We start from the raw sequence: 13,461 nt of genomic DNA, 5'->3' as shown, positions 1-13,461 counted from the left end.
ACCAGCCAGTGTTTCATTCTGTCGTACGCAGGGTCGCTATCAGTCAGAACCCACTTAACGGCACCAAAGAACAACAACAGCAATCTCTCAAGGCTTCGATTTCTTCATTTGTAAAATATAAGAAAAACAGCTACCTTAATATGGTTGTTTTGAGGATTAATTATTAAAACATTGCAAAAAATGGGAATTCCAGAATACTTAATTGTGCCCACGAAGAACCTGTACATTGATCAAGAGGTAGTTGTTCGAACAGAACAAAGGGATACTGTGTGGTTTAAAGTCAGGAAAGGTGTGTGTGTCAGGGTTGTATCCTTTCACCATATTTACTCAATCTGTATGGTGAGCAAATAATCCAAGAAGCTGGACTATATGAAGAAGAAAGGGGCATCAGCCTGCATTATGCGGCTGACACAACCTTGCTTGCTGAAAGTAAAGAGGACTTAAACAGTTACTGATGAAGATCAAAGACCACAGCCTTCAGTATGGATTACACCTCAACATAAAGAAAACAAGAATCCTCACAACTGGATCAGTAAGCACATCCTGATAAAGGGAGAAAAGACTGAATTTGTCGAGGATTTCATTTTACTTGGATCCACAACCAATGTCCACGGAAGCAGCAGTCAAGAAATCAAACAACGCATTGCATCGGGCAAATCTGCTGCAAAAGACCTCTTTAAAGTGTTAAAAAGCAAAGATGTTACCTTGAAGACTAAGGTGCGCCTGACCCAAGCCATGGTGTTTTCAGTCGTCTCATATGCATGTGAAAGCTGGACAATGAATAAGGAAGATCGAAGAAGAATTGATGCCGTTGAATTACAGCGCAGGCAAAGAATATTGTATATACCATAGACTGCCAAAAGAATGAACAAATCTGTCTCAGAAGAAGTACAGCCAGAATGCTCCTCAGAAGCAAAGATGGCGAGACTATGTTTCACAGACTTTGGACACGTTATCAGGAGGGATCAGTCCCTTGAGAAGGACATCATGCTTGGCAAAGTAGAGGGTCAGCAAAAAAGAGAAAGACCCTCAATGAGATGGACTGACAAAGTGGATGCAATGATGGGCTCAAGCATGAAAATGATTGTGAGGATGGTGCAGGACCAGGCAGTGCTTTATTCTGCTGTAGATAGGGTCGCTATGAGTTGGAACCAACTCAACAGCACTTAACAACATATGGTTGTTTTGAGGATTAATTATTAAAACCAACAGCATTTACATTTATTTACATTATAAATACTAAATAAAATTATTCAAATTTTAAAATAGCAACTAATGATCAGTCCCTGGAGAAGGACATCATGCTTGGTAAAGTAGAGGGTCAGCAAAAACGAGGAAGACCCAGAATGAAATGGATTGATTCAGTGGCTGCAAGAATGGGTTCAAGCATAACAATGATTGTGAGGATGGTGCAGGACTGGGCAGTGTATCATCCTGTTATACATGGGGTCGCTATGAGTCGGAAGCGACTCAACAGCACCTAACAACATCAGTAACAATGACGACAGTAAAATCCTGAAACGCAGTATACAATAATAAAAATAAATTTAGTATTTTTAGGTCATGTTCTTAAAATGCTACATCCATGCCTCACTGTTAACTAGAAACTACAACTCTGGGTGTAAGCAAATACCCCATGCATTAGAAGGGGAAAGGGCAATAAAGCAGAATATCTACCCTGGGAGATTTTGGAAGCTGTAGTGAGTACCCTCACAAATGTGCATTATTTATATCTGGGATTACAAGGTAACCCATTTCACAAGAAATGTCTGAGAAACAAGACGCCAGGAGTATAGCTGGGGCATGGGGGTGAGGGATGACGGCCTATATTATCTTTAAGTTGAACAGTAAAAGAGTCAGAAAACGCAAGCCTTCATAGAATGTCAAATTGTTTTAGCCACTGTCATCAGTTGCAGATCTAACCACTGTGAATCACACGGTTTTCACTGGCTGATTTTGTGAAATAGATCACCAGGCCTTTCTTCCTAGTCTATCTTAGTCCGGAAGCTCTGCTGAAACCTGTTCAGCATTGTGGCAACACACAAGCCTCCATTGACAGAAGGGCGGTGGCTGCACATGAGGTACACTGACCAAGAATTAAACCTGGGTCTCCTGCACAGAAAGTGAGAATTCAGCTCTAGCATAAATGTTTAACTTACATACCCCAGCTGCAGGATAAGCTATCAATCTAATGATCATCATGGCCTCTAATCTATCCACCAGCTGCTGCAACAGTCGCAAATCACAGCAAGCAACTGAAAAGAATTAAACTGTTGGTGGCTAATGGGTGAAGTCAGACCACAGTAAATGATACCAGGCAATGGAACTTCAAATTGCTAGAGTACATGAAACAAGTCTTAATGGGAAGAGGAAGAAAACTGTTATTGAAGACTTCCAATGTTTGGGGCCCGGAAACACATTTGGTGCTTTACCTCTTACTCTCATTTACTCATCCTCATAAGAACACATCTGAGGTAGTATTATATCCTTTCTGCAAACAAGGAAATGAAAACACAAAAACTGGTTAACTAACTCAAAATTACATGAGTAAGAATCAGCAGGATCAGAGTTTAACCCCAGGTGAGTTCAACTCCAGCATAGCGTTTGCCTCAATCCCCTGTTAAAATGCTTCTAGTCTGGGAGAAGAAAGCCTGGAGAGATGACATTAGATCCTACCTCATCCATGTGAGCACTGAAAAGGATAATAAAAAACAAAAATGATATTGTTACAGCAGCAGCCAAAGGACTCTATGCAATGCCACAGAATTATAAAACTAGGAAAATATCAATTAACCAGGAAGTTGAAAAATAAAATGTCACAATTAACTTTCAGGAAATGAAGTTTTAAATAGGAAAATATTATCATGTTCCTAAAATGTATTCATATTCCATTAATATTTTCTTGATAATTCAGATATTTATACTAGTTCACAAGCCAACCCTAGAGTAGAAAGTGTAAAAGAAAGAACAATTACACACAAAACACATACAGATGTATATTAAATATGCTGACCCTAATATTTAGCACAGAAGTTATTTCTGAAATAAATCATAAAATCCCAGTAATCTGAAACATCACACTAAGACAATAAATGATCGACTCTATCTAACCTCATCATTTTACCACTGAATAAGAAGGGGCCCAAAGAGTCTTTCTATGCAAAACATAGACAAGTAAATCTGGAGTAAGAAAAGAAGCAAAGAGAACACACTTTCTGAGGTTTCTAGATAATCAATAACTGAAAATCCAAACTAAATTTAACTTTAAAATAGCTCTGTGGCAAGTACTGCACATAAGTGATATAAAAGCTAACACTAGGATAAGGGAGACTGTTATGGATTAAATTGTGTCCCCCAAAAATGTATGTCAACTTGGCTAGACCATGATTCCCAGTACTGTGTGGTTGTCCTCCATTTTGTGATACGATGTAATTACCCTATATGCTGTAAATCCTAACCTCTATGATATTAATGAGGCAGGATTAGAGGCAGTTATATTAATGAGGCAGGACAAAATCTACAGGATTTGGTTTTATCTTGTAACAGTCTCTTCTAAGATATAAAAAAGAGAAGCAAGTAGAGAGGAGAGGGACCTCATTACCACCAAGCAAGAAGAATCAGCAGTGGAGCATATCCTTTGGACTCAGGGTCCCCGCACTGAGAAGCTGCTAGACCCAGGGGAAGACTGACCACAAGGACCTTCCCCCAGAGTCGACAGAGAGAGAAAGACTTCCCCTGGAGCTGGCACCCTGAATTTGGACTGCTAGCCTCCTAGACTGTGAGGGAATAAATTTGTTTGTTAAAGCCATCCACTTATGGTATTTCTATTACAGCAGCATGAGATAACTAAGATAGAGACACAGGCACACAGTATGCTAGATCTTCACTATAGCTGTATTTCTCAGATCTATTTCTAGAGTCTACACAACAGCTTTACAGCAAATGAAAATATATCCATGTAGATGCATGCCACTTACATCACTCAAAAATGACTGAATCAGAAACTCATTCTGTTTCGGGAAGATTTCACATACACGTCCTCAATTTTTTGTCTCACCATAACTCAAAATTTGAGTTTTAATACGTCAAGTGAATATCCTCAGTTTCCACCTAAATAAAACTTCTCCCTCTGATAAACACAGGAATCTTTGTTCTATTCTCAAGTTTATCCTACTTAAATCAATGCCACAAATAAGAATGGTCACATATCTTTCAACTTTGTATAAAATGGTAAGCTCATCTTGTAACATTCTAGATGCAGCTAATACTTCAAATGACTGTAAGAAACTTTCCCATTAAAATTGCCTAAAGGACAAAAGTAAAAAATGAACCATGACATCTGCAGAAACTGTGTAGCAGCATTACATTCAGATAGTTATATCAAGGACACAAAAGCTATGTCACTGAAATATACAAAGACAATGCTGCCATCTAAAGGCCAAAATATAACATGAAAAAATGCACATTCAGTCAATGCCAACGTATTAAAAACAATCAATCTGATAATATTTTAAGTCAACAAAGTTTACACTTAAAAAAAAAAAAAAACCCCACTGTTGTGATTATTTTTAGGCTATAAAATAAAGCTCTAATACTGTTTTTGAGAGGATTCAATATAAGAGAACTAACAAAATCATTAAATGAATCTACATATGTGAAAGCGCAGGTCAACTTCTTTGGGCATCCTGTCAGACATACTGTTCTCTGTAAGCTCCCTCAAGTAGTTGTTAGTTTAAAATATTTGTTGTTAAATGACAATAATATTTCTCAAAGTGAAAACAGCCAAACTACTTAAAACATTAGCTTTGCATGTAATTCAAATATCTTCTCCTTATTTCACAAACATAAACACAAATCAAACTGAATTGTTGATAATTAACATGATAAAAAGTTCAAATTATTCTAAATTCCTAAGAAGTTTAAATTGAAATAATTTTACTGAGCTGAACTTTAAGATTTAGCAAAATTACTTCAAATTTCCAAGGAAATCAAAATACTTACTGAATAAACAGAAAACCTACTTCCCTTAGGATTTAATATAAAACATTTTTAATGTAATATAATATTGGGGGAAAACTAATGTGAACATAACTAGAACCTTCAAAACATACATAGCTTACTCCTTTAAGAAACTACCAGCTAAACTTTTTTTTAATGCACAAAGAAAAATGTTTATGCTTATTCAACAAGCAAACAAATATTACTCAACAAATACCGCCATGATGTGAGAAAAGAAAATTTTTAAGTTGGGATTACTGTCCTTTAATTTATCTTGAAGGTAAAGCAGAAACCAACGATAACAAATACCATAGTAATAACATAAAAACTGTTTTCTAGTGTCTCCTATGGCTCAGAGTTTGTACTAAACACTTTAAGAACACTCTCTCATTTAATCATCAAAACTGCAACTTGCAAAAAAAAGCCCCAAGTATTGGAAATGAGACTCAGAGAACTTAAGTAACTTTTCTAGGTTACAATGCAAGTGGGTGAAAAGTAGGATTCAAAAATTCAGTCTCTCTGATCCTGAAGACGTTATTCTCTCCACAAGATCACACTACCTCACAAGTGATTATTAAAAATATATTAAATGTAGAGAGGAATGTGAAGTACTTTTACTATATAATTTCAGGGCAAAATATAATTCTATGTGGTAATAAAAGCATTTACTTTTAATTCAAAGTATTTAAATATTTCTAACTAGAATCTTTTTAAAAAATAGCATTATCTTAAAGTATTGATACTTTTAAGATACCTTTCAAAACTTAAGTTCATATATGAGAACAAAAATATTAATCAAATTTTATAAACCAACTCCAAGGGGCAACAAAAAGACCTCTATTTTTCAGATACAATTAAAAAGTAAGTATTCTTTGCAAACATGCCACACTTTCAGGACCAGCCTACCAACATTTTTAATCACATTATTTCTCAACGCTAATAACTTCTACCAGTGCTTCCCTGGTGACATTTTTTTAACCTGCACTATGAACCGATCAAATCAAAATTAAATGGTTCAGAATATTATTCAGCCATAAAAAGGAATGAACTTCTGATACATGCTACAACATGGATGAGCCTTGAAAACATTATGCTGAGTGAAAGAAGCCAGACACGAGTATATACTGTATGATTCCATTTTATATGTAATGTATAGAACAGGCAAATCCCCAGAGACGGAAAGTAGATTAGCAGTTGCCAGGGGCTTGGGGAAGGGATAGGAGACGTAGAGTGACGGCTAATGAGTACAGGGTTTCCTTTTGGGATAATGAAAATGTTCTAGAATTAGTGATGTTGACTGCACAACTTCGTAATTTGCACAAAGTCTGTACACAAGTTTTTGTTTGTACTAAAAAACACTAAACTGTATACTTTTAAAAGATGAATTTTATGTAAATTATATCCCAATAGAATTAAATGCCTTCAAATATAGCAAATAAAATACATTAAGTGTGGATGAGTTACATATGTGCTTAAAATACAAAATCTATGTAACTACCAAGATTATCTGCCCCAAATTACTGAATCTCATTCTTTTACCAAACTAAGGGAAAAGCTGTATTTCACAAGGGTATGTTTTCCTAGATATTAAAAAATCCTAATTATCTGAAATATTTATTGCCCCTGAGGGAATCAGAAGGAATTATAACCACATACTAATGTTTGGCAATTAAATTTCATTTTTTCCAATTGGTTCACTGTCAGAATTTAGAAAAGACTCAACACATGCTAATGAGGAACTTTAACATACAAGTACCACATATAAGCAGCTATTCAGTCACATAATCCATTTATAAATCATTGCTTTAAGAGGAGTCTTGCCTCTCAGCCACTAAAAGAAAATAAGAAAAATTTTTATAAACCAAATTCATCAAATTCAAAGATTAGAAACAAAATGAATAATACTGGGATGATAACAAGTACTTACTAATTTGTTTTCCTGCATATATATTCTTTGTAATTTCAGACATCCCTTAGCTATGACGATCATGCCTTCATCTGAGATCTTGTAACACTGGCCGAAATGAATATCTTTGAGTTCGCTGCATTTTGAGCCCAGCTGTAAACAAAGAGATATGGCTGAAAACTCAGAAAATAACAACGGTGAGGTATTTCTAGTTGGATTTCCACAGAATTGCTTATAAATAGCCATATCTGAGTTAACAAATAATTATTTGTAAATTACTTTTAAAATAACATACAATGTTATCAATTTGTAACTCAAAGATTGTTTTGTAAACCTTTTCACCTTCTAGTCTACTTCACACCACATGCCCATCTAGGTGCCTAGACTGCTTAACAGTTCAAATTTACATCTTTATTTCACCTGAGTCTTTACATCAGGTATAGTGTTACATGGAGTGGAACTCAGGTACAATGAGTCAAAAAAGTGAGATAAAGATCAACAGAGGACAAAGGTCCAATGAGTGAAAAAAAACAGTTGTGGTGGAATCAAATCCAACTTATGGTGGCCCCATGTGTGTCAGAGTAAAACGATAGGGTTTTCAATGGCTGATTTTTCTGAAGTAGATCATCAGGACTTTCATTTGAGGCATCTCTGGGTATACTTGAACGCCCAACCACTCAGTTAGCAGTCAAGTCACATTAACAGTTTACACGACCCAGGGACTCCCCATTGAGGGAAAGAATATTTAATTCATGAGATTCTGGTTCTACTTCTGATTGCCCCAATGTATCATTTCTCTCCATAAGCTCCACTTACTCTGTGAAAAAGAAAAATTCTGAATACACTATAGCTAACTTTCTAGTTAGAGTACTTAACTATACATTAGTACAGGAACTGAAAACAAGAGGACTAGTGATTTTTGGCTTGAAGTCTCAACTGCACCTTAAATAGTTACTATACAAGAATAATATTAAGCAGCACAAAGAATAAATTACATTTCAAAATCTAAAGATTAGATGATCAATGCAAACTGTATATGAATGCTGTTTTTATGAGTATTACATTTGAAAAGAATCACCCTAGCAATACAAGAAACTTACTTTAGTCATGCCTTACTTACCAAAAATTATCAAAAAAAAATCTGCAATGCAGTGAGTTGTTTCAATATGGCTCTCTAGCCATGGTCTTGTAACTCCAACAAAATGACTGGGTGGGACTACACAAATAAAATGCTTGTGGTCCGTCAAGTAGATTAGACAGTTTTGCTCACACAAATAAGGTACATGGAACCCTTGTGGGAGTGGGACGATACAAATAAGGTACATGGAACCCTTGTAGGGGATTGGTCAGTTCTGCCATCCCACTGGGCTTAAAGGGATCTAATCCCAGAGGTTGGGGTGGGGGCCCTCACTTCCACCAAGAAGAAAAGCAGGAGTAGAGCATGCCCTTTGGACCCAGGGTCCTCGCACTAAGAACCTCCTAGACCCAGAAGACAGAGAGAGCTGTAACACTAAAGACAGCTCAAGGCAGCAGCAGCACGGGACCAGCAGGCTAGTTCACTGGCCCATGGAGTGAGAAAGCTCAGGGCCTTCAGGCAGGTTGCTTCCTGGTAGAGTGGGCTCCCTCCAGGCACTTATCTGCAGAGCTGAAGAACTGTATAACACTTGCCTGAGCAGGGCAGGTGTCAGGCCGAGGGTCAAGGGCCAAAAGCGAGGGCCAAGGGCTAAGGGCTGAGAGAGAGGCCTGCCTGAGAGCACGGCCAAGAAGAAACTGTCCTGGTCGAAGAACTGTATCCCGAGTCATTCCTTTTACTTTGAAGCTCCTCCTGATCCTAAATTGTAACCTGTTACTTCCCTAATAAACCTCATAATCCTAAGTATGGTCTGTGAGTTCTGTGTGGTGTTGCAAAGAATTATTGAATGCAGCAGAGAAGTAGTGCCGACGGGAGGATGACCGGTGTCAGAATTGGTAAAAAGGTTGGAGACTGGAAGTATGTCTGACCTCCATCAGCCTTGGGCTGATGCTGATGGTGATTCTCCTCTCTCCCCTTGAAGTTAGAGGAGATTTGACGTCACACCACTTATATAACATTATATTAAAAATAATAAAATCCAGTGTTGACAAGGGTTCAGGAAGTGTGCTAACGCACCAGTGGCAAGAGTATAAATTAGTACTAAAAATTTTCCTGGAGGGTAACTTAGCAGAATAAAAACACTTTATAAAATGTACCTGAAAAATGTATGATCCAGCTTCTAAATATTTACCCAAAACATTAACTAAATAAGAATATATAATTGGATAGATATGAGATAAAGCATGGAAAAATGTTAATTACAGACCCTAAACAGTGAGTATATGAACGACTATAAAATTCTTCCAAATATTCTACATCTGAAAAATTTTCATAATAAAATGTTGAAATAAATAATTAAAGGTGTTTGGTAATATTTAACTACAGTAGCCCCACCATTATGGATTGTGTCCCCTAAAAATGTGTGTCAACTTGGCTAGCCCATGATTCCCAGTATCATGTGATTATCCACCATTTTGTTATCTGGTGCGATTTTCCTATGTGTTGTAAATCCTACGTCTATGATGTTAATGAAGTGGGATTAGTGGCAGTTATGTTAATGAGGCAGGACTCAATCGACAAGATTAGGTTTTGTCTAAAGTCAATCTCTTCTGAATATAAAAGAGAGAAGTGAGCAGAGAGAAATGGGGACCTCATACCAACAAGAAACAAGAGCCAGGAGAATAGTACATCCTTTAGACTCAGGGTCCCTGCTCTGAGAAGCTACTCGACCAGGGAAGATTGATGACAAGGACCTTCTCCCAGAACCAACAGAGAGAGAAAGCCTTCCCCTGGAGCTGGCACCCTGAATTTGAACTTCTAACCTCCTAGACTGTGAGAGAATAAATTTGTTTGTTAAAGCTATCCACTTGTGGTATTTCTGTTACAGCAGTACTTGACAATTAAGACACTCCACCTTACCCATGGTTTTGCTTTTCATGGTTTCAGTTACCCATGGTCAACCACAGTTCGAAAATGTTAAATGGGTAAATAGCATGATGGAATCTCATGCCGTCCCACTCTGTCATTCACATAACTTTCATTACAGTATACTGTTATAATTGTTCTATTTTATTATTGTTGTTAATCTCTTATTGTGCCTAATTTATAAATGAAACTTTATCATAGATATGTATGTATAGAACAAATCATAGTATATATAGGGTTCAGTACTATCTGTGGTTTTAGGCATTCACGGGAAGTCTTAGAACGTATCCTTGGTGAATAAGGGGCGGACTAAAACCAAAAATCAAACCCGTTGCCATCAAATCGATTCTGACTTATAGTGATCCTATAAGACAGAGTAGAACTGCTCCATAGGGTTTCCAAAGAGCAGCTGGTAGATTAGAACTGCTGACCTTTTTGGTTGGCAGCGGTAGCTCGGGACTACTGCACAAGAATTTAGCAGAAGGATTTTTTTTAAAACAGCAAAACATAGGAAATAAACTAACAGTATAAATTACAGCATATACATAAAACTGAAATTATACAGCCATTAAAATTAAACACTTGATAAATAAAACTAAAAACTATAATACAATTTTAACAAAGAAATAATGCCTCTCAAGCATAGAAAAAGACTGAAAACTACACCAACGTGTTAACGGTGGTTATTTCTGATCAGTGCAATAATGGTTTGGTTTTTTTTCTTTTTTGCCTATCAATATTTTCTAATTTTTTTAAATAACATTAGTTTTGTAATAAAAAACTTTCAAGTTCTATTGTAAGTAATGATATTATCAGAAAGATATGTGATTTCAGTTATTTTTTCAGATGTGGTAATATACTATAACCAATTATATATTACACTATAAATGTAAATTCCATACAGACAGAGGTTTGTCTATTTTGTTAATATATTCCAATTACACTTAGTTGATATTCAATCAATATTTGCTGAATGAATGAAAGGGCGATCAGAGCTGTGCACTGTAAAGAGATCTCTTTTAAAATGGACAAACATAGGAAAACATGATCATGAGGTCTCATGTTAACTCATTTCCAGTTAATTCAGGGGTTCTAAACTGGGTCAATGGACAGAATGCAGGAATTTCAGGAAAATGGATGGGGTGAGAAGTACATCTATTTTCATATTATCCTCTAACTGAACTTTATTTAGTCTTTATTTCACTTATTAATGCAAACCAGAAAACCACAGATAGGTTAGCAATATCTATGACTTTGTAAAATAATTTCATAAAGTACTACTGTCATTGCAGATACTCTGAAATAGAACTTATTCTCATCAGTATTCATCATGCTTATTACTATTAGATCTACCAAATCTTGTCTAATGCATTAAAGGGGCACATATATCTCTAGAACAAATGTACAATGGCATGTGACTCAGATCTGAGAAACTGAATTCAAAGCCTGTGGTGGACAAAGCAGAGAAGCAACTTGATCACCACTGCAGAATTCCCGATAGGCTCACATATGTCTGGCATATGTGAGCTTGGGGCTAAAAATACCAGTATTCTTGAAAGTCTGCTGAAGAAGTAGTTGACTCCTCAGATCACTTCCTCCCTGCTGCAGAGCCTAACTTCGCCCCATCTCCCACAATGGCAGAAGACTAGAATTCTCTGGGGGGAATAAAACATAAGGTCTTAGGACTGGGGTACATCACGCTTAGCTGAGAGCAGAAGCACACTGCTGAAAGGTGGGGACGATGTGAAAGTTTATACAGTGAAAATGGAGGAATTCAAATAAATGATTCCATAAAACTTTCTAGGATGAAAGAATATGAACTTCCCAACTAATAAAGTTCACGCATGAATCCAGCACAAATGAAGAAAATAGACCCAGGCCAAGGGTCTCTCCTATTACTTCCTCCTTGTGGAGAAGGTTCAATAAGTCTAATTCCTGATCTCTACACATTTAAGAATGTTCCTTAGAAGCAAGGATAGCAAGACCATGTCTCACATACTTTGGACATCTTATCAGGAGGGATCAGTCCCTGGAGAAGGATATCATGCTTGGTAAAGTAGAGGGTCAGCAAAAAAAGAGGAAGACCCTCAATGAGATGGATTGACACAGTGGCTGCAACAATGGGCTCAAGCATAATGACTGTGAGGATGGCACAGGACAGGGAAGTGTTTCGTTCGGTTGTACACAGGGTTGCTATGAGTCGGAAACAACTCGATAGCACCTAATAAAAACACACTGTTTAGCCTGTGATTAATATACTGGATATGCTCAGCTCATCTCTATCCTCCTTCCCCTTGGGAACAAACTGCCCACAGCAAGCAAAACAATCTCTACTTTTCCATTTGTAGACCACTCCCCTGGTCTGGCAAGTGGGTCAGTTAGCCAAACTCCAGAGCAACACTGTGCAACTTAGCCTTTCTGAGTAATAAAGTTGATATTTTGTCCTCTATCATCATTCCTTTGTCTTGCTTTTCAATTTGTTCAAAACCATGGCAGTTGGGTCCTTGAGACCCAACATTTAGCTCACTAGCCATGAATACTGAGAAATAAAAAAGAATGGAATCTATATATATAAGGAGTGATTGAGGTTTTTGGTAGGGTCCTGGACATCAGCATGTTTGGACAGGTAGGTAAAGCCTCATGTAAAGACACATAAGACACACCGCTGCATCTGGGAGACAGGCTTAAGCTGATTACATGGTGTTTTGACCTTGTCACATGATTTTCTCTACAAGCAAGTCATTTTCCAGAGGCATGGGCCACGTGGGTAAATACAGCAAAGATAAGGGCCATGTAGATGGCTTTTATTATAAGACCTAACATTTCAAGTGCTGCCATGACATCTCTGAGCCTCACAGGGCCCCAAAGGCCTAACCGCGAGTACCCTGCTCTCACCAGATATGCTCCTCACCCAGCAGGAAAGGCTCCCCACCTGGCTACTTCTACTACCAGCTGGACCAGCTGTACTCTATCAGTCCTCAACCCAGTAAGCTTCAATTCTCTGCCAGCCTGCAGAATTATTCAAACCAATCACAACCTTTCACAGAAGCCAGGGGGTACTGCATCCCTTGTTACTACAAAGCCTGACTCCCTGAGCCCCTGCCAGTTTACTCTATTCCTAAGTGCAACCTCCATGCAGCCCTGCATGGCATGCAGGATCTTCCTCCCCTAGACTGTGAATGTATGTGACTAATAAACTGCTGTACATTTCATCTGTCCAGTGTTGAGTGTCATATATTCGTCCATTTCATACTATTTAGGGTGGAAGATCCCTCCTTCACCAATCAGGTGAACAGGTGGTAGTCAAACCATGGCCTCAGCAGATATCAGCAGTACAGAAGGCTGTCATGGATTGAACAGAATCCCCCAAAACTGTGTCAGCTTGGCTGGCCATGATTCCCAGTATTGTGTGGTTGTCCTCCATTTTGTGATCTGGTAATTTTCCTATGTGTTGTAAATCCATACTTCTGCCCACGGTTAATGAGGCAAGATTAGGCTACATTAAAGAGGAGTACGGTGGGAATGCAACACCCTTACTCAGGTCACAGCCCTGATCCGA

At 37.6% G+C, this 13,461-nt stretch overlaps 1 protein-coding gene across 1 annotated transcript in view; it reads right to left on the bottom strand.

Moving 5' to 3' along the window:
• FBXL17 (F-box and leucine rich repeat protein 17) overlaps positions 1–13,461 on the bottom strand; it is a 567,698-nt gene that overhangs the window by 509,423 nt on the left and 44,814 nt on the right. Inside the window, exon 4 of the mRNA XM_023732005.1 lies at positions 6,926–7,057. Within this exon, the coding sequence (XP_023587773.1) occupies positions 6,926–7,057 (132 nt within the window). The remainder of the gene's footprint in view (positions 1–6,925; positions 7,058–13,461) is intronic.

This window comes from Trichechus manatus, unplaced genomic scaffold (genome assembly GCF_000243295.1).
Source record: "Trichechus manatus latirostris isolate Lorelei unplaced genomic scaffold, TriManLat1.0 scaffold00047, whole genome shotgun sequence".
Classification (NCBI taxonomy): domain Eukaryota; kingdom Metazoa; phylum Chordata; class Mammalia; order Sirenia; family Trichechidae; genus Trichechus; species Trichechus manatus.
The sequence above is the reverse complement of the archived record's forward strand: the minus strand, read 5'-3'. Positions and strand labels throughout refer to the sequence as shown.